The sequence below is a fragment of the Heteronotia binoei genome, chromosome 5 (assembly GCF_032191835.1).
Source record: "Heteronotia binoei isolate CCM8104 ecotype False Entrance Well chromosome 5, APGP_CSIRO_Hbin_v1, whole genome shotgun sequence".
NCBI classification, from domain to species: Eukaryota; Metazoa; Chordata; class Lepidosauria; order Squamata; family Gekkonidae; genus Heteronotia; species Heteronotia binoei.
In genome coordinates, this window is record NC_083227.1 from 152486780 (window position 1) to 152513962 (window position 27183).

The 27183-nt window shown below is 45.4% G+C and overlaps 1 protein-coding gene across 1 annotated transcript; it reads left to right on the forward strand.

Moving 5' to 3' along the window:
• The first annotated feature begins 1471 nt into the window (after positions 1-1471).
• LOC132572069 (tripartite motif-containing protein 44-like) lies at positions 1472-26680 on the forward strand. Its single transcript, XM_060238857.1, has 5 exons — positions 1472-1741; positions 11436-11531; positions 18208-18441; positions 22774-22804; positions 26583-26680. Exons 1-5 carry the CDS (start codon positions 1472-1474, stop codon positions 26678-26680), a joined length of 729 nt encoding a protein of 242 aa, XP_060094840.1.
• Positions 26681-27183: the final 503 nt, after the last annotated feature.

A 27183-nucleotide genomic window follows, 5' to 3' on the forward strand; every position in this document is an offset into this window, starting at 1 on the left:
CCTAAATATGGCCCCTTGAGCAACTACTTCTGTTTCCTTTCCCCGAGCTGCTACTGCAGCCACACTGTAGCGTGCTTTTTCCCCAGCTCCCTAGTGGCTCTTTGCTTCCTGTTTCCTGCCTCTTATCTCCCCCCCTCTCTCTCACACACACATACAAACAGAGAAAGTGAGCTCTGTGGTTGCTTCCTGCTTAGTGTGAGAAAGATACAAAGACAAGCTCCCCGCCCCCGCCTCTCTCACACACACAGAGCTTCTGCTTCCTTCTTTGGGGCTGCTGCTCCTCTTTTGGGGAGGAAGGGAGGAGGAGAATAGATAGTCCTGTGGCATCTTCAAGACCAGCAGTGTTTTATTTCAGATATAAGCTTCTGTATGCAAGCACATCTCTTCAGATGCAGGGTGGGTGGGTGGATAGATAGATTCTTCCTAGGGTTGCCAAGTCCAATTCAAGAAATATCTGGGGACTTTGGGGGTGGAGCCAGGAGACTTTGGGGGTGGAGCCAGGAGACATTAGGGGTGGAGCCAAGATCAAGGCTGTGACAAGCATCATTGAAGTCCAAAAGGAGTTCTGGCCATCACATTTAAAGGGACGGCACACCTTTTCAATTCCTTCCTTCCATAGGAAATAATGAAGGATAGGGGCACCTTCTTTTGGGGCTCATAGAATTGGACCCCCTGGTCCAATCTTTTTGAAACTTGGTGGGTATTTTGGGGAGAGGCGCTAGATGCTATATTGAAAATTTGGTGCCTCTACCCCAAAAAACAGCCCCCTCAGAGCCTCAGATACCCGCGGATTAATTCTCCATGATTTTCTATGGGAATAAATCTCCATAGGGAATAACAGAGTTCCCAGCAGACATTTCCCTCCCCTCCCCCCGCTTTCTGACGACCCTGAAGCGGGGGGAGGGTCTCCAAATCAGGGGATCCCCTGCCCCCACCTGGGGATTGGCAACCCTAGTTTGTTTGCAACCCCTCTAACACAGCGACCACTCTGGGGGGGGGGGGGGAGAGAGCATTACCTGCCATAGCAGATAAAAGGATCTAAGGACGTCCTCCACTGGTCATGAATCAGTGAAGCTGCCCTTAGATTCAAATCTATAACAAAGCAGTCGATCAAGCCTCCCACTTTCAGTAGAATTGGAATTTATCTGTTCTGCACAGTTTTTGGACTGATGGCTGATACAACAAGAGAATGCCAATTACCTGCCTGGTTGAAAATGAAAAGACTGGCATGTGAACCAACCCTGCGTCCTGGAGCTGTGGTGACAACTTCTGCAAGGGACGTGCTCAAAACACACTGAATGCCGAGCAACAGTCCAAGGGCAGTGCCTCCTGCCCCCATGTTCAAGGTTCAGCTCAGGTTACTCCTTGGCTATTCTGCAGTCCTTGCTGCCTCCTCAGAAGCAAAAGTCTCCTGGTAAAGTCTTCTCAGAAGCAAAAGTCTCCTGGGTGAAGGCCTGCCAGAAAGAAGGCTATGGATCCCTGCGATTTCTCCAGAGGGAAGCCTCAGGCAGCAGTGGCATCTCTGAGCAAAAACAGTTCTAAGAACACCCCGAAGGACCCTGCTTTGGTGGTCCCTAACACGGGGGGCTACGTGGAGGAGAGAAGATGTACAGAACATGCAGAACTGCTGGACTGCTACTGTCAAGATGACCTGGCATGCGTTTGTGTGATGTGCTCCACTGTTGGTTCCCACAAGGGCCACAGCATTGTCACCTTGAAGGAGGAAAACGACAAGCAGCGGGTAAGGAGTGTCAACACAGCTGGACATCCCAGCATATTCTAAAGATCCTGTATTGTTAAATTCAGTGTCAGTGGATGGGTGTTGCGATGGCTGCAAGCATAGATAAATTCAAAAGGGGGATTTGATCAGTTTATAGGTCTATCAGTGGCTATGAGCCGTGGTGGCTAAAGGGAATTTCCACGACCAGAGGTAAAGGCCTTGGCCTCTGTGTCCCATTTGTTGACCCTGCAGGGCAACTGGTTGAGTGCTGTAATGTTCTGTGCCCTATTTTCGACTCTCCAGAATGACTCGTTAGGTCCTGTGATGCTGGACTAGCTGGACCACTGGACTGTAATGCACTACTTAAGTTTTCGTGAAAGTCTTCAGTTCAATATATGGTTTTTTAAAGCCATGTTTTAATTGTCAACTTGGGGTCATAGTGTGGGTCCAAAGTAGGGTTGCCAAGTCCAATTCAAGAAATATTGGGGGACATTGGGGTTGGAGCCAGGAGACTTTGGGGGTGGAGCCAGGAGACATTAGGGGTGGAGCCAAGATCAAGGCTGTGACAAGCATCATTGATCTCCAAAGGGAGTTCTGGCCATCGCATTTAAAGGGACGGCACACCTTTTCAATTCCTTCCTTCCATAGGAAATCATGAAGGATAGGGGCACCTTCTTTTGGGGTCCAATCTTTTTGAAACTTGGGGGGTGGGTATTTTGGGGAGAGGCACTGGATGCTATACTGAAAATTTGGTGCCTCTACCCCAAAAATAAATCGCCATAGGGAATAACAGAGTTCCCAGCAGACATTTCCCACCCTCCCCCCGCTTTCTGACGACCCTGAAGCAGGGGGAGGGCCTCCAAACCGGGGGGGATCCCCTGCCCCCACCTGGGGATTGGCAACCCTAGTCCAAAGAGGTCCTCAAAGGCTTTGAAGAAAACAAATGATCAGTATGTAACCTCACTATGTAACCTTTAACCTCACTATGTAACCTTTAAACATAATAACTATAAAGGCAAGGGAAGTGACAAATTATACTTTGTCCTCCTGAAGTGGCCAGGAGGCATAGTTTATACAAGCAAAACCAGACCTGCATGCTCCACTGTCAACAAGTCGGACATTGTAAGGAATCATGTACGGTGGTGATATTTAACTGGGGAATTTCCTAGCTTGGTGCAACAATAGCACAAAGTTGTCAAGATCTGAGGTTGACAAGTTCAGAACCTCAGGTAGTGTTGCCAGCCTCTAGGTGGGGCCTGGAGATGTCCTGCTTTTACAACTGATCTCCAGCCGGCAGAGATCAGCTCCCCTGGAGAAAATGGCTGCTTTGAAGGGTGGACTCTTTGGCATTTAGGGTTGCCAATTTAGGGAAGTTTCTCATGTAATGGCAAATCATAGCAGTATAGTGCAGAAGGGTCTTTTTACTCCCCCCCCCCTCTTCCCAAGCAGTTTCTTTGCGGTACGGGAGATATGTTGAGCACCATATTTTATGCATAAACCTTCCAGGATATGATAAGCTGTTAGGGGTTCTGGTCCCTGCAGTTAGGGGTTCTGATCCTTGCACAGCTACAAGCATCCTGGCTGGGGAAAGGTGTGTGTGTGTGTGAGGGGCAGGGGAAAGAATTAATTAGGACTGTAGGAAGTGCTTTTTTTACAGTCCTAATTAATCCCCTCAGGATTTCGGTTGCTACAAAGCAGTCAGAGCCTTTCAAAGCTAATTAACCATAATAATAAATAAAAAGCTTATAGCATTCTGGACAGAAGGGTGGACCTAGGATTAGGGCCTTAGGCTAGAAGCGATTAGGCATTCCAAGCTGACTGATTTTTTCCTCCTCCTTCATTCCCCCCCTACCTTTTTTTTGGGGGGGGGGGGAGGACATGCACTACTGAAGAGTAACCATTTAACATTTGTAAGCTAAATATTTCCCTGCATACCTGGAGAGTATTCAGAGTTTGCAGATCCCACCACCTGCCTTTGAATGGCCCTGTTTTCCTACCCCCCCCAAAGGCATAAAAATCACCAACTTTGATATTAGAAGGACTGAAACAACCCTCTCCCCTCCTTCAGCCTCTAGATAGGAAACGTTTTTTGACCCCCGTTTTCTCCTCTTGCAATATCACTTGTGCCTTAAAGGAGTTTAAAGGATTGTGAAGGAATATATTCATCATTGGCTCATGTTGGGAAGGGACTGGCCAGCAGCTGAGGAGACAGGTAAAGCAGAACAACACAGCAGATAATTTTCTATGTACAGCATCATTTGATTTCCCACACACACACACTTCAGATAGTGGCATGCATATATTTGCCTTCCAGCCACACAACTGTCCCACACGCTTCTGGAGATTTCAATGCAACACAAACCAATGACACAACTGCAGTGACTACATGGTTTCAATCAACCCACAAATGCACACACCTTTCAAATCCAGACAGCAGCAAACTGAGGAGTTGCCACCTCCAAATGGTGACTGAAAATCTCCTGAAATTACAACTGATTTCCAAGTGACACAGATCAGTTTACCTGGCTGCTTTGGAAGGTTGGGTTTATGGTATTCTACCCCACTGAAGTTCCTCCCCTACCCAAACTCTACTTTGCCCAGGTTCCACCCCCCCAACTGCTCCAAATTTCTAGATATTCCCAACCCAGAGTTGGCAACCCTAAGCAGACTCAAACTGAGATAATTTCAGCCTCTCATTCCCTTCCTACTTCTTTTCTGGCCTAAGTCCTCATCCAGTTCAGCCTTCAAGTCTGGGATGCATTTGCTACACCAGTTTAGGATGACTAATATATCTTTGGAATAGGGTATATATGCCTTTAACAGCTGCAGGCCATCAAAATTCCAGCAGGTGATCTTTTACAGACTCAGAAATAATGTACTGGGGAAAGTTTAAGGCAAGAGTTCCCAACCTTTTTGATCCAGCAGGCACCTCTGGATTCTGACAGCAGGAGGCAGAGCCAGCCACAAAATGGCTGCCACAGCTTCCCTTCAGCCACACAATGAAGCTTCCTGTGTTGTGGTGGCTGTGAAAGCAACATTTTAAAAAATCTGCACAGTCAATCAAATCTCCAAAGGCCATTCAGATGCCCCTCCTACTTTCTAAAAAACACTTGGCAGGAATAAAAAAAAAAGGTCTTGGGGATCCCCTGGCTTAAGGTGTTTCATTTTGGTGAGTCAGTAACCTGAAGGAGAAAAAAAAAATAGGGTTGCCAACCATCTAAAGGGAAAAAAACGTCCTGTCCCTTTAATAGAGTCTTAATGTATGGAAATGGGCAGCTGAAGCTTTTCTGTACATCAAAGTAAATAACATCACTTGGTAAATAACATCCTGTTAAACCTCTATTAAAGCGACAGTGTAACTCCACCTCGGGTTTTTGGCAATCCTGTCTCCTAGGCACGAGAGACCTACTTGGAAGTGGTGAGGGGGACAGCCAGACACAATTTTCCTTGGAGATCTGCATCTGCTTTGGAATTTCTTTTTGTATTAACAATGCCTCTAAGAGCCAAAACGGATGGGATGAAAATGACACTTTCCCTACCTTTAAAAAGTAAATAGCGGCTGTGATCACACACACTAAATAATGCACTTTCAATCCACTTTCCCACTGGATTTTGCAAGTTCACGCAGACCAGTTTCCCACTCACCTTATGCCGCTCTTGTGTTCGTCTTCTCAGCGGTGCTTCCTTTCGATTTCACAATATCTGCCTCGGGGCTGCAGCAAGCATAGGCATTTTCGCACAACAAACAGATGCTGGTTTTTAGCATTTTTTGTTCACTGCATGAAAAAGCCAATGCTTGCTGCAGCCCCGGGGCAGATAGTGTGAAATCAAAAGGAAGCTCCGCTGAGAAGACAAATGTGAGAGCGGCGTAAGGTGAGTGGGAAATCAGCCACAGAGAAATCCAATTGGAAAGTGCGTTGAAATTGGATTTAAAGTGCATCATTTAGCATGTGTGACTGCAGCCAGTGTGAACGAACCAAATTTGGATTAGGGCTGTACAAGGAGTGGAGATCAGATTAACACACAACCACCTGCTTGGTTTTGCTAAAAACAGGGCTGGTCCTTTTTGCTGTTCTCAGTGCTTGAAAGCGGACAAAATACACTTCCTTTAAAATACTTATAAAAGTACAGAGAACATGGTTTCAACAAGCAAAACCAAGCAAGGGTTGAAGGATTAAACCCCCTCATCTTGTCCTGCGTGGTCCTGATCCAAATAACTGAGCTGCTCATGCAAAATGTACTTTTTCCAGACTGACAGAAATCAGTGAATCTCATCAAATCAGTTTTGGCCCTAAGGCTGGAGAACACTGGAGAACAAGTGCTAGGAGCCTTAGATGGTCCACTGTAGCTCAGCTCTTTCCTTTGACCCAAGGTGCTTCTCAGCTCATTGAAACATGCTGATCTTGCGTGCACAGGAACTCCTAGAGCTAAAGGAACATACTCCACAGCAGAGGACCACCCCTGCAGGGAAGAACAAGTAGAAGCAAGGCTTAGGGACCCAGGTCCAGCTCAGTATGGGGAATCTGTGGCGGAGGCAGACCAAACCACTGTAAAGTGGGTAGGCTTCCCAATCCCCAGGTCCCAGCGGGGGATCCCCTGGTTTTACAGGCTTCCCCCCTCCCCCAGCCAGCTGGCTGGCGGGGGAAGCTCCACCCCCAGAGCCCTTATGCACCTCCAGGAAGGATTCCCATAGGGTAGGGTTGCCAATCCCCAGGTGGGGGCAGGGGATCCCCTGGTTTGGAGACCCTCCCCCTGCTTCAGGGTCATCAGAAAGCGGGGGGAGGGGAGGGAAATGTCTGCTGGGAACTCTATTACTCCCTATGGCGATTTATTCCCATAGAAAATCATGGAGAATTGATCCCTGGGTATCTGGGGCTCTGGAGGGGCTGTTTTTTGGGGTAGAGGCACCAAATTTTCAGTATAGCATCTAGTGCCTCTTCCCAAAATACTCCCCAAGTTTCAAAAAAATTGGACCAGGGGGTCCAATTCTATGAGCCCCAAAAGAAGGTGCCCCTATACTTCATTATTTCCTATGGAAGGAAGGAATTGAAAGGTGTGCCGTCCCTGTAAATATGATGGCCAGAACTCTCTTTGGAGTTCAATTATGCTTGTCACAGCCTTGATCTTGGCTCCACCCCTAATGTCTCCTGGCTCCACCCCCAAACTCTCCTGGCTCCACCCCAAAGTCCCCAGATATTTCTTGAATTGGACTTGGCAACCCTAAAAGTGGGGCAAGGACCTGACATCAAGCTCTGAAAGGGGCAGGTAGGAAGTAGGGAGGAATGCTGAACTTTCCTTCCAGCCACTGCTCCAGCTCTCCGCCCTGTCTCCTAGTTAGATTACCAGAACTTGAAATAAAGCAGCTAGGAGAAAAACAGACTCATTTATAGCTGCTGGCATGTCTGAAGGGCAGTGGCTCAGTGGCAGAGATTTGCTTTTCATGCAGAAGGTCCCATGTTCAATCCTTGGCATTAAAAGGCTCAGTAGGTGATGTGAAAGGGCCCTCCAGAAGAGCCTGGAGGACCACTGCCAGTCAGAGGAGATACACATCTACTTTGCTGAATCAATGGTGTGACTCCGTATAAGGCAGCTTCATATGCACATGTATATGAGTCAGCCACCATCCTGTTTAGTTTAATAGAAGAAGATAGAAGATATTGGATTTATATCCCGCCCTCCACTCCGAAGAGTCTCAGAGCGGCTCACAATCTCCTTTACCTTCCCCCTCCCCCACAACAGACACCCTGTGAAGTAGATGAAGATATTGGATTTATATCCCGCCCTCCACTCCGAAGAGTCTCAGAGCGGCTCACAATCTCCTTTCCCTTCCTCCCCCACAACAGACACCCTGTGAGGTAGATGAAGATATTGGATTTATATCCCGCCCTCCACTCCGAAGAGTCTCAGAGCGGCTCACAATCTCCTTTACCTTCCTCCCTCGCAACAGACACGCGGCTCACAATCTCCTTTCCCTTCCTCCCCCACAACAGACACCCTGTGAGGTGGGTGGGGCTGGAGAGGGCTCTCACAGCAGCTGCCCTTTCAAGGACAACCTCTGTGAGAGCTATGGCTAACCCAAGGCCATTCCAGCAGCTGCAAGTGGAGGAGTGGGGAATCAAACCCAGTTCTCCCAGATAAGAGTCTGCACACTTAACCACTACACCAAACTGGCTCTTAATGCTACTGGAAGGAGTTTTCTGACCGTCTATCAATAGCATTTAACCACGGAACAGTTAAAACAACATGTGACAAACCATTTCATCAAAGTCTATAATCCATTAGTCAATTTAGAGGTTAGGTTTCTTCTAGAAGTACCATTTGAACGGAACATTTGTGCCAATCCATGGTGGTTCAGACCTGTGTTCCCTCTAAGCTGAGCTAGTGTGAGCTAGCTCACAGTTTTTTAGCCTCTGACTCACAGATTTTTGTTTTAGCTCAGGAAAAATGGCCCAGAGCAAGCTAATTCATGCAGTATCTCACAACTTTAATATCAGTAGCTCACGAAGTAGAATTTTTGCTCACAAGACTCCACATCTTAGAGGGAGTACTGGTTTAGACCACAGCCTGCTTGTGATCTGACCTTCCTTATCCTCCATGTTTTGCACAGGCACCTTTGTTTTACAGTGATATAGATACACGCCCAGCAATTGTGGAAGAGTACAAGTTCCCGGAACCTGACTTTGTTTCTTCCAACCTGAACGTGGCAGGTGTTAGCCAAGCTGAACAAATTCTCTGTTCCCTTTTTTCAGCCAACAGCCCATCCCAGGCAACACCTTGTCATTATCTCCATGCACTTTAAACCCTAATAGTACAATCCAGCAAAAGTGAGCTATGATTCAGTCCACTTTTGCAATATGAATAAATTACAGTCGGATCCTGACTGCCGCCACCACTACTCCTGCTTTATAAACCACCCTCCCCCAAAGGGCTCAGGGCTGTGTGTCTCTCTCTCTCTCTCTCTCTCGGCTTGGCTTCGCGAACGAAGATTTAAGAAGGGTGCAATAGTCCACGTCTGCTGCAGGCTCGCTGGTGGCTGACAAGACCAATGCGGGACAGGCAGGTCCGGCCACAGTGGCTGCAGGGAAAAGTCTGATTTGGGGTTGGTGCTGTAGCAGTGCGATTCTTCCTCAATCTCCTTTTGTCCTCAAGACCAGCTATGCGTGCGTTCTCAAAGGAAGAGACAGCCTGGTGGATGGTGTGCCTCCATGCTTTGCGATCTGAGGCTAGGTCAGACCACTGGTGATGGTTGATGCGACAGGTGCCAAGGGATTTCTTCAAGGAGTCCTTGTACCTCTTCTTTGGTGCTCCTCTATTTCGATGGCCGGTGGAGAGTTCGCCATACAGGGCAATCTTGGCAATCAGGGCTGTGTACATCATCATTAAACATACAACAGATTTTAAAATATAATAAATAATAAATAGAGCAAATAAAAGCAGTGCACATCCTCCAGGCAGTCCAAGGCATTCGTAAGTTTTTACTCCCCCCATAGGGCAGATAGTAGACTGGGCATGATGAAGGCCACAGTAAGAGGCCGTTGCTGTCCTCAGCCGTAGGCCTAGTGGAATATCTCTGTTTTATACACCCTGCAGAACTGAGATAAGTCTCACAAAGTGTGGCTGTCACTAGGTAGAGAGCTCCACCAGGTCGGGGTGGGGGCACAATCGAAAAGGACCTGGCTCTAGTTAGGGATAGCAGGATGACTTTGGGGGCAGGGATCACCAGTAGATTTTGATCTCCCAAGAGAAAAGCTCTTTGAGGGACCATACCGGAAAAGGCTGTCCAGATAAACTTCAAGGGTAGCTCTATGTGGAGCGAGAGTACAGTAATCCAACCTTGAGGTGACTTCTGTCCCTAACCTTGGAGAAATGAAGTAAGTCACTTCAGGGCTACTCCACAGACTCCTATGTTAGTGAGGTGGTGGGCTAACAAATAATGGTCAACCATGTCAAATGCCACTGTCAGGTCTCACAGCAACAGCAACACTGACCCACCTCAATCCAGGTATCTGCAGAGATCATCTGTGAGGGTGACCAGCACCATCTCCACCCCGTGAGCAGGGCAGAAGACAAACTGCAATGGGTCATAGAATCATAGAGTTGGAAGGGACCTCCAGGGTCATCTAGTCCAGCCCCCTGCACAATGCAGGAAACCCACAAATACCTACCCCAAATTCACAGGATATTCATCACTGTCAGATGGCCATCTAGCCTCTGTTTTAAAACCTCCAAGGAAGGAGAGCCCACCACCTCCCGAGGAAGCCTGTTCCAATGAGGAATCGCTGTAACGGTCAGGACGTTCTTCCTAATGTTGATTCGGAAACTCTTTTGATTTAATTTCAACCCGTTGGTTCTGGTCCTACCTTCTGGGGCCACAGAAAACAATTCCACACCATCCTCTATATGACAGCCCTTCAAGTACTTGAAGATGGTGATCATATCACCTCTCAGTCGCTTCCTCTCCAGGCTAAACATTCCCAGCTCCTTAAACCTTTCTTCATAAGACTTGGTCTCCAGACCCCTCATCATCTTCGTTGTTCTCCTCTGGACCTGTTCCAGCTTGTCTATATCCTTCTTACAATATGGTGCCCCAGACTGAAAACAATACTCCAGGTGAGGTCTTACCAGAGCAGAGTAAAGCGATATTATCACATCACGTGATCTGGACGTTATACTTCTGTTGATACAGCCCAAAATTGCATTTGCCTTTTTAGCCACCACATCACACTTTTGACTCATGATCAGCGTATGATCCATAAGACCCCTAGATCCTTTTCACACATACTACTGCTAAGACAAGTCTCCCCCATCCTCTAACTATGCTTGGGATTTTTCCTACCAAAATGCAAAACTTTACATTTATTCCTGTTAAAATTCATTTTATTGGTTTTAACTGTTTTTCAGCCTGTAAGGGTCATCCTGTATCCTGTTTCTGTCTTCTACTGTATTTGCTACCCCTCCCAATTTAGTATCATTGGCAAATTTAATAAGTATTCCCTCTATTCCTTCATCCAATCATTGATAAAGATGTTGAACAAAACAGGTTCCAGGACAGATCCTTGAGGCACTCCACTTGTCACTCCTCTCCAAGAGGATGAGGAACCATTCACAAGCACTCTTTGGGTACGATCTGTCAACCAGTTACAGATCCACCTAACGGTAACAGGATCCAAACCACATTTTGCCAACTTGTCAACAAGGATAGTATGTGGAACCTTATCAAAAGCCTTACTGAAATCAAGATAAATGACGTCTACAGCATTCCCCTGATCCAGCAGAGGCTCAGAACATCTCCTGATAGTGGCGCCCCATACAGGGCTGCTTTAGGCATTTCTGGGGAAACTCTATGGTTTCCCCAGACGCTCTAGCCATTTGGAAGGTGAAAACTCTATGGTACCTATCGCATATAATATAATAGAATATGTATTGATTTTGTCTGTTGTGATTTTATACTGTGAGCCTCCCTGAGCCTGCTTCCGCAGGGACGGCAGGATATAAATCAAATCAAATTAATAAATAAATATTACAAGAACACACAAGGACCCAAAGAAACTTTTTTTTGGGGGGGGGACAAATAGCTACACCATGGTCTTCTCAGTCCTACCCAATAAAAGTGGCCTGCAATCAGTGGTTCTGGTTGACTAACTTGGTTTTGAAGTTTGCCCCTCTATCATTGCTCTATTGTTCTTGTTTAACTGATTTTTTTTCTTTTGAACAGGCAATTCTCTCACAGTCTATGAAATCAATACAAGAAAACAAAAACACCATGACTAAGGCCCTCCTGCATCTTCAGAAGAGTGAAGATCAGATAAAGGTCTGTGTGCTACCTTGACATTACCAAGCATCTTTGAACCAGTTTGGTGTAGTGGTTAAGTGTGCGGACTCTTATCTGGGAGAACCGGGTTTGATTCCCCACTCCTCCACTTGCAGCTGCTGGAATTGCCTTGGGTCAGCCATAGCTCTGGCAGAGGTTGTCCTTGAAAGGACAGCTTCTGGGAGAGCCCTTTCAGCCCCACCCACCTCACAGGGTGTCTGTTGTGGGGGAGGAAGGTAAAGGAGATTGTGAGCCGCTCTGAGACTCTTCAGAGTGGAGGGTGGGATATAAATCCAATATCTTCCCTTCTTCTTCTTCATCTTCTTCAAATGCCAGTGGAAATAAATTGATTTGTAACAGCATCCTACCTGTTCTTCTCTGAGACGGTAGTTCATTACATTCCTACCAGTTATTGCAAGAATGCTGACAATATAATTGAACTCAGGGTTCAGTCAAGGAATACTTTATGAAGATGTCTTGTTTTAGCTGTCAGAGAGAGAGAGAGAACTGCTTAAAAAAGAAGGAACAGCTCCTCTAGCCCTGTCCAAAAACCTTCTGTGCCAACAAATTTATCTGTTTATTTATAGTTCACCTTTCTTGATGGATGCTGGAGCACATGATATATAACGACATAATTAGAGAGCATTAGACTCCCTCCATTATATCTGCGGTAAAGCATTGCACTCTGCTGGTAGTAACCTACTGCTGATCCCTAGCGCTAAAGAGGTCTGAATGTCCTCAACAAGGGCTTTTAGGTCTTGGCTCTAACCTGGTGGAACTTTCTACTGGATGACACCTGGGCCCTGCAGGACCTTATGCAATTCCTCGGGGCCTGTAATGCAGAGATGTTCCTCCAGGCTCTTGATTGAGAACAGTGACCGCTGGCACTTTCCTTTTCTCCCTCCCAGAAGTTTTTCCTCCCCCCCCCCACCCATACGCACTGCTCTGACAGTCTGGAAGAACGACACTCTTAGCAGGATGTCCTCGGGATTTCTGAAATTTTTATTGTTTTAATCTATATCATCGAGCTGTTTTATTCTAGGTATTATTTTATTTGATGTACATCGCCCAGAGCCCAGCCTGGGCTGAGATGGAGTGATTAAACAAATCTAAGAAATAACAACAAGAACGACAAACCGTGCAATTGGCATAGGATTACAAAAATTAGCAAAGCAACACAAAATGAAAAGGTATCAGACATGTCATAAACAATGTTAGGGTTGCCAATCCCCAGGTGGGGGCAGGGGATCTCCTGGTTTGGAGACCCTCCCCCCGCTTCAGGGTCATCAGAAAGCGGGGGGAGGGGAGGGAAACGTCTGCTGGGAACTCTATTATTCCCTATGGAGATGTATTCCCATAGAAAATAATAGAGAATGGATCCATGAGTATCTGGGGCTTTGGGGGGGCCTGTTTTTTGAGGTAGAGGCCCCAAATTTTCAGTACAGCATCCAGGCCTCTCCCCAAAATATCCCCCAAGTTTCAAAACGATTGGACCAGGGGGTCCAATTCTATGAGCCCCAAAAGAAGGTCCCCCTATCCTTCATTATTTCCTACGGAAAGAAGGCATTGAAAAGGTGTGCCGTCCCTTTTAAATGTGATGGACAGAACTCCCTTTGGAGTTCAATGATGCTTGTCACAGCCTTGATCTTGGCTCCACCCCAATGTCTCCTGGCTCCACCCCCAAAGTCTTCTGGCTCCACCCCCAAAGTCCCCAGATATTTCTTAAATTGGACTTGGCAACCCTAAACAATGTAGAAAATGGAATGGCAAAAGTAGAAGAAAATGCAGTAAGAGGCAGCTAAAACATACAACGGACTTTGGAATATACTATGATATTCTTGTTTTTTAAAAAATAAATCCCTCTAACATTTTGCACCTTGACCTGATGGCCCAGGCTAGCTTGATCTCATCAAATCTCAGAAGCTAAGTGGGGCTATCCCTGGTTAGTACTTGGATGGGAGACCACCAAAGAAGCCCAGTGCTGCTATGCAGAAGCCGTCAAACCACCTCTGAATGTTTCTTGCCTTGAAAATCCTCTGGTGTTGACATAAATCAGCGGCTACCTGACAGCGCTTTCCATCACTGCCATGTTTGCACAGATGAAAGTAGGACCACCCATCAGCCCCTCCCCAACACAGTTACCACTGCCGTGTGAGTAAACTCACCATAACCTTGTAGAGCAGAGGTATCACTCATTTGGGGAGGGACGGTGGCTCAGTGGTAGAGCATCTGCTTGGGAAGCAGAAGGTCCCAGGTTCAATCCCTGGCATGTCCAAAAAAGGGTCCAGGCAAATAGGTGTGAAAAACCTCAGCTTGAGACCCTGGAGAGCCGCTGCCAGTCTGAGAAGACAATACTGACTTTGATGGACCCAGGGTCTGATTCAGTAGAAGGCAGCTTCATATGTTCATTTGTTCCAAGTGACATAAATGTCACTTTGTTGGGCTAAGGCCATGTGTGTAATAGAATGTAACATGAGGTACCAGGTCAACAGCAGGTGAATGACAATAGCAGGCTTGATTAGATTAGGTGTAATATGCCTTAATATGCTTCATAGCAGAGTTGATTAGATTAGGTGCAATATGCAGAGGGGTAGTAGGCACAGAGATACCAGTGTTGGTAATAAGACAGGAAACCTAGGTCTCAGGTCCATCCAGGAAGATTCAGTCCAGGGGGATGCAAAGAATAAATGGACATAAGTCTGACATTAGAAAGCACAACATTCAGCTGCTGACCTAACAATAGCAGTGTTCTTACAAAAGAAATAGCAGTGTTCTTACAAAAGAATTTCAAAGGGAGATTAGAAAGAGAGACTGCTGAATCGCAATTGATAATGGAGCTCAAGACACTGCATCCCCCTGGACGGAATTGAGAGCTAGTTTTCCTGTCTCGATACCAGTGTGCACTATTATCATTTGGCATCTGAAATCACTGCACTTTCCAAGATATAAGGAATAATCCAAGTGTTCTAATTCCTAAGGGTCTTTTTGATAGAAAATAAATCCAGATAGGGACAGAGAAATCCTTTTTAAAAATATCTTCAGAATAAGTCAAAATAATTTCCTCAATGTACATTGTACTTGTCAGAGGAATCCATCCATCCACCCACCCACCCTCCCTGCCACCCACTCATCCATCCAAAGAAGTGTACTTGCACACAAAAGCTTATACCTGAAATAAAATGTTGTTGGTCTTAAACCGTCATGATGGGACACCAAATTTGTTCTGTCTCTCTCTCTCTCTTTCCTCTCCAAAAGAGGAGGAGCAGCCCCGGAGAAGGAAGCAGAAGTTCTGTGTGTGTGTGTGTGTGTGTGTGTGTGAGAGAGAGAGGCAGGCTTGTTTTTGTAACCCCTCTGCACAAGGCAGGAAGCAGCCACAGAGTATGCTCTCTCTCTCTCTCTCTCTCTGCAGGAAGCAACCATGAAGCTTTGTCTGTGTGTGTGAGAGAGAGGGGGTGCAGGAAATAGGAAGCAAAGAGCCACTGAGGGTGCTGGAGGACAGCAAGCTACAGTGCTGCTGCAGCAACAACCATGGATATGGAAGCAGGAGAGGGAAGTTGCTTGGACGCCAGGTTTGAGGCCTGCACAGGCTGGATGCATCCCATAGGCTACATGTTTGACACCATGCATACCGTAGAAAGCTAAATCTCACAATGGATCTGATTGTATTTATTATTATACAGTACCTGCAGCTCAAGCACATTCCATAACATCTAATATTTTCTGTCCAATAAATTTCTTCTCTAGAGACTGGGTAAAGCAGGAGTGTCAAACATGCGGCCCAGGGGCTAAATCAGGCCCCCGGAGGGCTCCTATCAGGCCCTCAAGCAACTGGAGGTCTGCTTTCTTCTCCCTCTCTCTTTCTTCCTTATGCATAATAGCTTGCCTTGCAAGGCTTGCTCAATCGCATAGGAACTACAGAGCAAAACCTCTACTTTCTCCATTGGCTCAGGCTCCTCCCATGGGGAGGAAGAGGGGAGGAATGGCTTGCTTTGCCAAGCTCTCTCAATTGCACAGCAGAGCTACTGCGCCAAGCTTCTCTTCCTTCTATTGGCTGAGGCTCATCCCCTGGATCCCATCGGAGAAATACAAATAAAGCACCCTTACATCTAATGAGTGCTAATGTTTTAAGCATTTTTTTTTTAAAAAAAACTTTGCATTTGTCTGTGTCCTTTATAAAGTTTATGTCAGACAGTGGAACTTCAAAGTAAGCGGACTTCCATTGGTTACAATGTTAAGGCTTTATTTGATCATCCAAAAGTTCTGAACAATGATACATTGGAACTGATGCTCTTGGAATGCAGCATAGATGTTTTAACTAGAAGTACATCAAAGGTTTTCTAAACAAATCTACATTCCCACACTATAGTGATACATTTAACACCTTAGCTCGTTGCGGTTCTCATTCTCACGGAACAGCCCTGCTGGCTTTCCTTGAGGCATTTTATCTTCAAAGGGTTGTTGCTTTTGTTAGCACCAAGGACAGGGATTTACAGCCGGGTTAGTAACATCTTTCTCTCTACTTTGGTATGCAGGGTTTCAGCTTAGAGTTAGTAGCAGCTGTTACAAAATGGAGTCAGTTAGGTCAGGCTATACATTGCAGTTTGAATATAACATCATATCATAACTGTAAAGCTTTCCAGTGTCTGACAGTTTATATCTCTGCTACCTAATCTTAAGTAGGTAAATAGTCCGACGTGGCCCGGCCCAGAAAGGTCTCATTTATTTGGCCCTCATAGCCAGATTTGGCCCTCATAGCAAATAAGTTTGACACCCCTGGGGTACATATGAACATATGAAGCTGCCTTCTACTGAATGAGACCTTCGGTCCATCAAAGTCAGTATTGTCTTCTCAGACTGGCCGCGGCTCTCCAGGGTCTCAAGCTGAGGTTTTTCACACCTATTTGCCTGGACTCTTTTTTGGAGATGCCAGGGATTGAACCTGGGACCTTCTGCTTCCCAAGCAGATGCTCTACCACTGAGCCACCGTCCCTTCTACATATGAAGCTGCCTTCTACTGAATCAGACCTTTGGTCCATCAAAGTCAGTATTGTCTTCTCAGACTGGCAGCGGCTCTCCAGGGTCTCAAGCTGAGGTTTTTCATGCCTATTTGCCTGGACCCTTTTTTGGAGATGCCAGGGATTGAACCTGGGACCTTCTGCTTCCCAAGCAGATGCTCTACTACTGAGCCACTGTCCCTCCTATATATGAAGCTGCCTTCTACTGAATCAGACCTTTGGTCCATCAAAGTCAGTATTGTCTTCTCAGACTGGCAGCAGCTCTCCAGGGTCTCAAGCTGAGGTTTTTCGCACCTATTTGCCTGGACCCTTTTTTGGAGATGCCGGGGATTGAACATGGGGCCTTCTGCTTCCCAAGCAGATGCTCTACCACTGAGCCACTGTCCCTCCCCAAAGGGCTGAAAAATCAAGAATGGCAAATTTTCTAAAACACATGTATGTATATTAACACATTTCGAAAAGGTATCCCCTAAAGCTCGAAAAGGTACATTAAAAATAAAGAAAGAAAAAAAGCAGGGATGAGCACCAAGTATAAACAATCAGTGTGAGTGTATTAACAACAACTAACACTAGGGGGCTGACAGGACCCCTCTTTGTACCAGGCTGGAATAACAGTGGCTGCAAGCAATGGAGTGGAAGGATGATGCTGCGCCTGTATTCTGCTGCTTCCCTGCTTGTGCTCCTGCTGCTCCGGAATCACAGGGGTAAGAGAAGTCCAGGTCAAAAGAAGCCAAAGTGAATTCACGCAGTGGTTCCCATTCATTTTGCCTGGACATGGTGAGGAGCCCAGTAAGACTCCTAAGTTAGAAAAATGTGTGGGTAAGCAGCCCCCTGAACTATTAAGATCTTGGATCGAAGATTCTCTGAAGATCTAGCAAGGAGGTAACAAATTCTGAACACACCATCTAGCACACTGCTGTTCTATTAAGTTACTCTCACTGGTGGCACCCACAGGATACTCAAAGTTGAGTATGTTTTGTAATGATCTGAAAATAATTTTTAGACTAACTTGCAACAAAAGGGACCTCAGCGAGGCATAATGCCATAGAGTCCAGCTTCCAATTCAAGAAATAGCTGGGGACTTTGGGGGTGGAGCCAGCAGACATTAGGGGTGGAGCCAAGATCAAGGCTGTGACAAGCATAATTGAACTCCAAAGGGAGTTCTGTCCATCACATTAAAAGGGACGGCACGCCTTTTCAATGCCTTCCTTCCATAGGAAATAGTGAAGGATAGGGGCAACTTCTTTTGGGGCTCATAGAATTGGACCCCCTGGTCCAATCTTTTTGAAATGTGGGGGGCATTTTGGGGAGAGGCATTAGATGCTATACTGAAAATTTGGTGCCTCTACCCCAAAAAACAACCCCCCCAGAGCCCCAGATACCCGCGGATCAATTCTCCATGATTTCCTATGGGAATAAATCTCCATAGGGAATAACAGAGTTCCCAGCAGACATTTCCCTCCCCTCCCCCCTCTTTCTGACGACCCTGAAGCAGGGGAGGGGGAGGGCCTCCAAACTGGGGGATCCCCTGCCACCACCTGGGGATTGGCAACCCTACCTGGAGATCAGTTGCAATCCCAGGAGATCACCAGCCACAACCTGGAGGTTGGCAATCCAACAGGCAGCCCAGCTGCTCAGCTGATCTAAATATTTCCTTTCAGAATAATAAGAAAACTTTGACTCTTCAGCTGTCAAAGCTCTTCCAAGAGATCAAGTCCCGGGTGGATCAAAAAGAGAAGCAGATCCTCGGTGACATTCAGTCCAATGAGAAAAAGCAGCTAGCTGATGTTTTTGCACTGAAAAAGGAAGTGGAAGGGAAGAGAGATGCAGCTGTCCGCAGCCTTCAGGAGCTACAGACGCTAAGCAAACAAATCGACATTTCCCTCTTCCTCAAGGTAAACTGTTACTTTATCACTTTTCAGTGTCATCTAACTTATTACGTTTCCCATCCCGTTTTGCAATCGCAGTGACTCTTTTTGTTATCCTTTAGGATTTTCAACTGACCCAAGAGAGGTAAATTCCGTGCCACAGCTTCTCGGTTGTTTGCCTAGGAGACAGACTCACCAATCATGAATCATTTCTTACGGTGGACCTCTGATCAGAGACATGTAACGTAGAGGCCGGCACCTGGGAGTCTGTGCCATTTTTACTCCTGCCGCGGCAATCAGCATCTGAGATCATTAGCCTAATTACTACAGCTTGATGTATTTATATCATTTTACCCTTGAAAGAGCAGGTGTTTTATTGAATTTATTGTGATTTATTATGCGCCAGTTGCGTGGCAGGTGTCTGTTTTGTAGGTTTTGATTTTATTTGCGTGTGTTTACATTTTGCAATTCATCATTTAAGGCTAACGATGCACTTGCTATTGTTTTCGATATGTGAGAGTCATTCGTTCCAATGGAAGCCAGTCTCTTGCTGCAAGGGACGGTAGCGTCGCCAGCCCCCTGGAGAAAAACGTCCTGTCTCTTTAATCGTAGCGTATTTACTATGTGATGTTATTTACCTCTGTGCCATGAACAGCTTCGCCTACCCATTTCTACACATTAAGGGAGAGAACATTTCCCCATTAAGCCCGTATTAAAGGGACAGAACATTTCTCCGGGTTGTAGGGCAGCCCTAATTACAGCTGGGAATAAGAAAATTGTCCAGTGACACCTTAAAGACTAACAAAATTTGGGGCAGTGCATGAACTTTCATGAGTCACTGCTCACATCTTCAGAATGGAGGGATTAGCTGGGTAGTTTAAGTACAGAGCTCTTCAGGGCCTGCAGAAAAAAAAAAGTCCCATTCCTTTAATAGAGGGTTAATAGGATGATGTTATTTAGCAGGTAATGTGATTTCCTGTCAGGCCATGAAAAGTTTCACCTGCTCATTTCCACACAGTAAGTCTCTATTAAATGGAAAAGGCATTTTTCTCCAGGCTTGTTGACACACCTATATAAACATCTCTTTACTCTCTTTTCAAGTGAATAGGGTCTTGGGCGAGGCTTTGAATCTCCCACCAGTGACTTAGCCATGCTTCTACCATAACAATCGTTGCCATAATGAATAATTGTGCTAATAGTAATACAGCCATAATTACACTACACATGTTCCACTTCTATCCATACTTTGTGCCTGCATAAACAGCAAACTTTTATGAGTGAAAAACTGTAGGATTACATATGATGTTTTATTGATTAATCGATTGAATGGCCTGGTTGTGTGTGCATGCTAGGATTAAGAAACAGAATTCCAGCAGTGAAAGTGTTGAAGTGCTAACAGTGGATCTGGACCAGTCAGTTATTCAGGATGTCAGAAGTCACACAGAGCTGTACATCTCCAACCTAGATAACCTGATGCAAGTTGTTCATGGTAAGCATATTGAACCTATCACATGCACCACAGAACACATGATACACATGGGGCCCTTCTATCATATCATATCTTTTTGCTAACTCAGACAGTCGGATGGATGGATGGATAGAGGATGGATGGATGGATGGATGGATGGATGGATGGATGGATGGATAGATAGATAGATAGAAGATAGATAGAAGATAGATAGAAGATAGATAGAAGATGGATAGATGGATGGATAGATGGATAGATAGATGATAGATAGATAGATGATAGATAGAAGATAGATAGAAGATAGATAGAAGATAGATAGAAGATAGATGGATGGATAGATAGATAGATAGATAGATAGATAGATAGATAGATAGATAGATGGATGGATAGACGGATAGATGGATGGATGGATGATAGATGAGTTAGCAAAAATATATGTGAATGAGTCTTTCTGTCTGTCTGTCTATCTATCTTAGCAAAAATATATTGTAGAAGGGCCCCATGTGTATCATGTGTTTTGTTTCTTTCATTCATATATATATATGTATAGCCAGCATGGGTTTCTCAAGAACAAGTCATGCCAGACTGACCTGATCTCTTTTTTTGAGAAAGTGAATACCTTGCTGGATCAGGGGAATGCTGTAGACATCATTTACCTTGATTTCAGTAAGGCTTTTGATAAGGTTCCACATACTATCCTTGTTGACAAGTTGGCAAAATGTGGTTTGGATCCTGTTACTGTTAGGTGGATCTGTAACTGGTTGACAGATTGCACTCAAAGAGTGCTTGTGAATGGTTCCTCATCCTCTTGGAGAGCAGTGACAAGTGGAGTGCCTCAAGGATCTGTCCTGGGATCTGTTTTGTTCAACCTCTTTATAAATGATTTGGATGACCTTGACAGGCTGGAAAACTGGGCTAAAACCAATAAAATGAATTTTAACAGGATAAAGTTCTGCATTTAGGTAGGAAAAATCCAATGCATGGTTATAGGATGGGGGAGCCTTGTCTTAGCAGTAACATGTGCGAAAAGGATCTAGGGGTCTTAGTGGATCATACGCTGAACATGGTGTGGAATTGTTTTCTGTGGCCCCAGAAGGTAGGACCAGAACCAATGGGTTGAAATTAAATCAAAAGAGTTTCTGGCTCAACATTAGGAAGAACTTCCTGACCGTTAGAGCAGTTCCTCAGTGGAACAGGCTTCCTCTGGAGGTGGTGGGCTCTCCTTCCTTGGAAGTTTTTAAACAGAGGCTAGATGGCCATCTGACAGCAATGAAGATCCTGTGAATGTAGGGGGGGAGGTATTTGTGAGTTTCCTGCATTGTGCAGGGGATTGGACTAGATGACCCTGGAGGTCCCGTCCAAATCTATGATTCTATTATATATATCCCAGAGAAATGAATTTTGCAATGGACATAAAAACTGGTCAAAATTAGGAGTCTTTGTGTTTTAACAATTTATTGAAAACATATGGTTACAATATTTAATTATATCCTTTCTATCTCTAACCCATATGGTATTTTCTATCCCCCCTCCCTCCATTACTAGACTTCCCCTGAAGTTATATATTTAAGTTCAATTATAAAGGTACCCCTGTCTTTTTCTTCTCATTCATATTAAAAAAATTGTCCATTGTCTTTTTACGTTCCACTCTTGCTCTATATATCTTTTAAATTTCTTCCACTCATTTTTAAACACATCTAAATCATAGTCTCTTAAAGTTCTTGTTAATTTATCCATCTCACTCCACGATAAAACTTTCACAATCCAATCCCATTTCTCCGGTATTTTTTCTTGCTTCCACAACTGCGCATACAATGTCCTAGCAGCTGAGAGCAAAAAAATTAGGAGTCTTATGGGGTAGATTTCCATTCTCTCTCACACAATTTATATGTCCAAACGTTTTAGAAAAGCAGGAACCCTATTAGGTCACATCTGTAAGCTTTATGTCTCCTTGTGAATTTCTCTCCAGCAGTACATTTGCTGGATTGTGGCCTGCAGCTACAGTGGAACTGAAGCTCCTGCCAGCTATTTCTGTGGGCTCAGGGCAGGCTGTTAACCAGACAACTTGGACTAGGCTAGTTCTGCAAAATGCTCTTTCCAGAAAGGATTTAAAAAAAAAAAATCTTCAATATTTTATGGCTCCAAATGCAGCAGAGTAACTGTGCAATCTAGCCTAGTTCATTCATTTTAATGAGCTTAGCTGGAGTAATTCTGCATAGGACTGCCCAGAAAATATAGTCCTATGGATGTGAGGGCGATCTGGCTGCGATGTCTGTCACCCATAAGAATGTAAGAACATAAGAGAAGCCATGTTAGATCAGGCCAATGGCCCATCCAGTCCAACACTCTGTGTCACACAGTGGCAAAAAATTTTTTATATATATATACACACACACACACACACACACTGTGGCTATTTGATCACCAGGGTGGATTTTGGCTAGAAACTGTAGTCATATTTTGATCTGGAAACCAGGGACGTAGAGCAACAATTTCAAGACCAAAAACATTAAGAAAAAAACTAATAAACCCAGAAGGAAACAAAGTCACAATCACATTGAGGTGCAAAACAAAAGACACAAAGATTTCATCTGGCACCAAAACACACAGAAGGAGCCTGGGGAATATCATGGAGGAGGGAGTTCCATAGACTAAGCACCAATGTGGAGGAGATCAAGTCTTTGCTAGCCTTCAGCATTTCTTTTTTCATCTTGATACAATGGTTCATTATTTCCCAAACAGCATGCTATGTCGTACAGTGGAAGCCTACAAGTTTTTGTTTTTTTTTCGTTGAATCTCATCATGTTCTAATGTGTCCTGGCGACATAATTCATGCAGTATCATATTGCAGTTGTGTCTTTGAATGACTCCTTTTTTCTTGATCTTTGTAGGTAAAATCATTAACCAAACACGATGGTGCAGGTAAATATCTTTTTGCCTTTCTGTGCATGACTCGTATCTGAAATGATATTTGGTATCAGTCTCTCATTATGTTTAGGAAATGGGAGGAGGTTTAACCTCCCTTAAGGAGGCTAAACCACACAGATTGTTTGTGTCACGAAAGATGACATTCGGGAAATCCAGTGACTCAATTCTTATTTCCAGGGGAACTCTGAAAAATTATTACCGTCTGTAATGCCCCCGGAAGGGAGATGAATTCACACAGATGCATTAAACTGTATAATAAATACCGTGAATTGGACAGAATCACTCCAAGTATTTGGAAGTGAGAACACTTTAGAACTGAAATAAAAGCAATACTCAGGAGCCTCCAACTTAAATCTTCCTTCATGGATCAGCTTCTGGATAAAAACCAGAAAATATTAAGAAAGATATCTATAGAAATTTTTAGAATGGAGGCTGAATAACAGGGATGTTCCATAATTACACTGTTTAACTCATTTACCAGAGTCCTCCTTCTTTATGCATGCAGAGGTAGAAGGTAACGATGGTGGCCCTAGGCCCTACCCCCTCCAAGCTCCCAATGGCTACCCATCTGAGAGAAGAGCAGTTATCAAATCTTTGCAACCTGAGGATGAACAGCTTCAATTTGAAAAACTGTTGTGCCCAAGCCTTGTGCGGAGCAGTGCATGCTCTCCTTGGAGCCCACCTTCTCTTGCAAGGGAAGGCGGGCTCCAAGGAGAGCACATGATGATGCACCATCCTGCTGCTCTTGCCCAGGAAGGTGAGAGTGGCAGGATGATGTGTGATCCAAGGAGAGCGGGTGGGGCTGGAGAGGGCTCTCACAGCAGCTGCCCTTTCACACTGATGCGCCGCCCCACCACTCTTGCTTTCCTGGGTCTGTGTAGACCCGGGGAGGGGAGGGGGCACCCAGTGCCCTTGTAGGCCAAGTGGTGCCCTAGGTGGTTACCTATCTGGCCTGCTCCCACGCCTCAGCCCTGAATAGCACATACCAGAAAGCTCCCTTTCAAAGTTCATGTGGCAAGACACATGTATCCTATGGAAGCTTTCACCCTCTCACACCCTCCAAAAGTCCAATAAGAGAGCAATCCCATGCAGAAATATGTGTCATTTTGTTCCATGAGGCTTACTCACGGGAAAGTCTTACAACTGCAGCCTAAGTTGTGCTTTGAAAGCAAGTTCCAGAAAAAAGTATTTTAGTGTCTGTAGACAACCTATAAGGTCAGATCTCAGAATCCATCTGATTCCACAGGAGCACCACTTAGGGCTTAAGTTTTTGATACAGTGGATGAAGTTCCAGTAATTTGTTTTAATTGCTTCCCAGGTTCCATTTGACCCTGGTTTAGTTTTGGACTACCGCGTAACAGAAAGGAGTTGGGCAAATAACATACTCCTGAGGCCTCTTTTTTGGCTTGTAGTTTTTAATCGTTTTAACTCTTGTTGTGATCTGCCCTGAGCCTGCTTGCAGGAAAAGGTGGAATACAAATTAACAAAAATAAATAAAATCGGGAAAATGGCTTAATGCCTCCTTCCAGTGTTCCCTCTAAGCTGAGTTAGTGTGAGCTAGCGCACAGATTTTTGGCCTCCGGCTCACACGTTTTTGTCTTCGCTCAGGGAAGATGGCCCCAAGAACAAACCAATTTATGCAATAGCTCACAACTTTAATGCCAGTAGCTCACAAAGTAGAATTTTTGCTCACAAGACTCCATGGTTTAGAAGAAGAAGAAATTGGATTTATATCCCGCCCTCCACTCCGAAGAGTCTCAAAGCGGCTCACAATCTCCTTTCCCTTCCCCCCTCCCACAACAGACACCCTGTGAGGTAGATGAAGATATTGGATTTATATCCCACCCTCCACTCCGAAGAGTCTCAGAGCGGCTCACAATCTCCTTTCCCTTCCTCCCCCACAACAGACACCCTGTAAGGTGGGTGGGGCTGGAGAGAGCTCTCACAGCAGCTGCCCTTTCAAGGACAACCTCTGCCAGAGCTATGGCTGACCCAAGGCCATGCCAGCAGGTGCAAGTGGAGGAGTGGGGAATCAAACCTGGTTCTCCCAGATAAGAGACCACACACTTAACCACTACACCAAACTGGCTCTCCAAGATGGAACATTCCTACTTATGTTGTCCCCAGTCCAAATTAGGGCCCCATGTACCTCCTAAGTGAAAAAAAACACTGGGAATTCTGCTCCCAACACGTAATATAGTTGGTCCCTTTCATCTTTGATTGGAAAGAAATTTGTTCTGACGATAGCAAGAAAAGTACCTTTTTGGTTCATAACTTCTAGATAGAGGCAAACTGAACGGAGATTGGCAGAGGCCTAGCAAAACTTTCAGAGCTGTTCATAGAAAGCGTCAACAACTAGCATCACACAAACTCTGAATTTTATTTATTTATTTAGAATTTATATCCCGCCCTTCCCACGAATGGCTCAGGGCGGCTTCCAACAATAGATCCCACATAACAATAAGCAATATTTAAACATGTGAGGGAATAGACAATTAAAACAGATAAAACTCTAAAAATTAATAAATATTCAAGTATATATAAAGGAAATCTGGCAAGTTGCATTAGGTTCTCAAGCTAGGTATAGGCTAGCCGGAAGAGGGTCGTCTTAGAGGCCCTGCGGAACTGAACAAGGTCCCGCAGGGCCCTCACCTCCTCCGGCAGCTGATTCCACCATGTAGGGGCCATAACAGAGAAAGCCCTTTCTCTGGTGGATTTCAAGCGGGCTTCTTTCGGCCCAGGGACAGTAAGGAGATTTTGTGTTCCCGACCTCAGTACTCTCTGGGGAACATGCGGGGAAAGACATTATCATGTCATTATCATATCATGACATTATCATGTCATTATCATATCAAGTTGATATGAAAATGTTACATTACAACTATTATTATCTATGGATGCAGAGTGAAGTTGGAGTGGAACTGGTTGGCCATTGTGAGGGCAGGATGCTGGACTAGATGGACCGCTGGTCTGATCCAGCCTGGCAGGGATCTTCTTACGTTGTATCTTTCTAGGCTGAACTCCTTACACTGGAAAGCAGAGTTACTCCAGAAGCAATTTTATTAGCATTAGATATGTACCTTCTTGGAGCCACTTAACCAATTCCTAGGCAGAGTTCCTAGGCGGAGTTCTTGATTCCTAGCAACCAATTAACAGTCCCCCCTCCCCAAAATGCTCTTGAAGCTAGGCAACTACAGAGGAAGGTGATTGTCTAGTTCCCACACTTCAAAAAGGAGAAAGGCAATTCATCTCCTTCCTCTAAGACAGGTGGCCCCTACGTTCCTAGAAATGTAAGAGGATTATGGTTTTACATTAGGCTCATGGCTCGAGGTCTCATAGAACCCTAGCCCTCAAAGACCACAAGTAGCTGCCGGATCCCACTTGAGAAATGTTGATATAGAACTCTGCGCATGGCTTTGATGATGCACAACTGGATGTGAGAGTCTACCCCCTGAAAAGCATTGTGTAAGTCAGTGAGTTGATATGAAAAGTTTGAATTTGGCATTTGATTTGTGATCACATCATCATAAATCATAATTCTCTTGTGGAGTGGCCAAATGAAGCTCTCCCATTCATTTAGGGGTACATTCCATGCACTCCAGAAACCACTGGCTGATCACAGCTCAGTCAGAGTCTCTCGCCTCCCATTGGCTGACTCCCCTGCCTATCCTACCCTGGCCCACAAATGTTGAGCAAACAGCCAAAAGCAGTCTTACCTCAGAGAGACACATCTCCCACTCTTCTCTGTGTCCTCTCTGTCAACTGGCCTCAGAAAGGACTACTGCTGTGGCCACCACCAGCAACAAACCTCTGCCACCCTATCAACAGCCCACACAGACAGCCTGCCGATACAGGCAGCCTCCGAAATAAGCCAGGGAGCTGTCCCACATTTCCTGTCTTTCCTGTTTTCCTGTCACTCCCTGTATTCCTCCTTCCCTCAGCCTCATCCCAGGATGGTTGGCTGAGAAGGAGATAGGGTTGCCAACTCCAGGTTAGGAAATTCCTGGATATTTGAGGGATGGAACCTGGAGAGGGTTGGGTGTGAGGAAGGGTGGGGCCTCAGACAGGTACAAGGCCACCCTCCAAACCAGCCATTTCCTCCTGGGGAACCACTGTTGCCAATCTGCAAGTGAGGGCTGGAGATCACTCAGAATTACACTCGCTCTCCAGATGGGAGAGATCAGCTCCCCTTGAGGTATGTATGTGGGGGGAGTGAATGCCTTCACTTGGGTGGGTAGGAAGACAGAAAGGATGGGGGGTGGCACTTGCCCAGAGGCCTTTAGTGAAACTTTTCCAAGTTGGTGGAAAATTCATGGAGATTTTGTGGTGGACTTTGAGGAGACAATACAAGTTGGAGCTTCAGGGTGGGATCT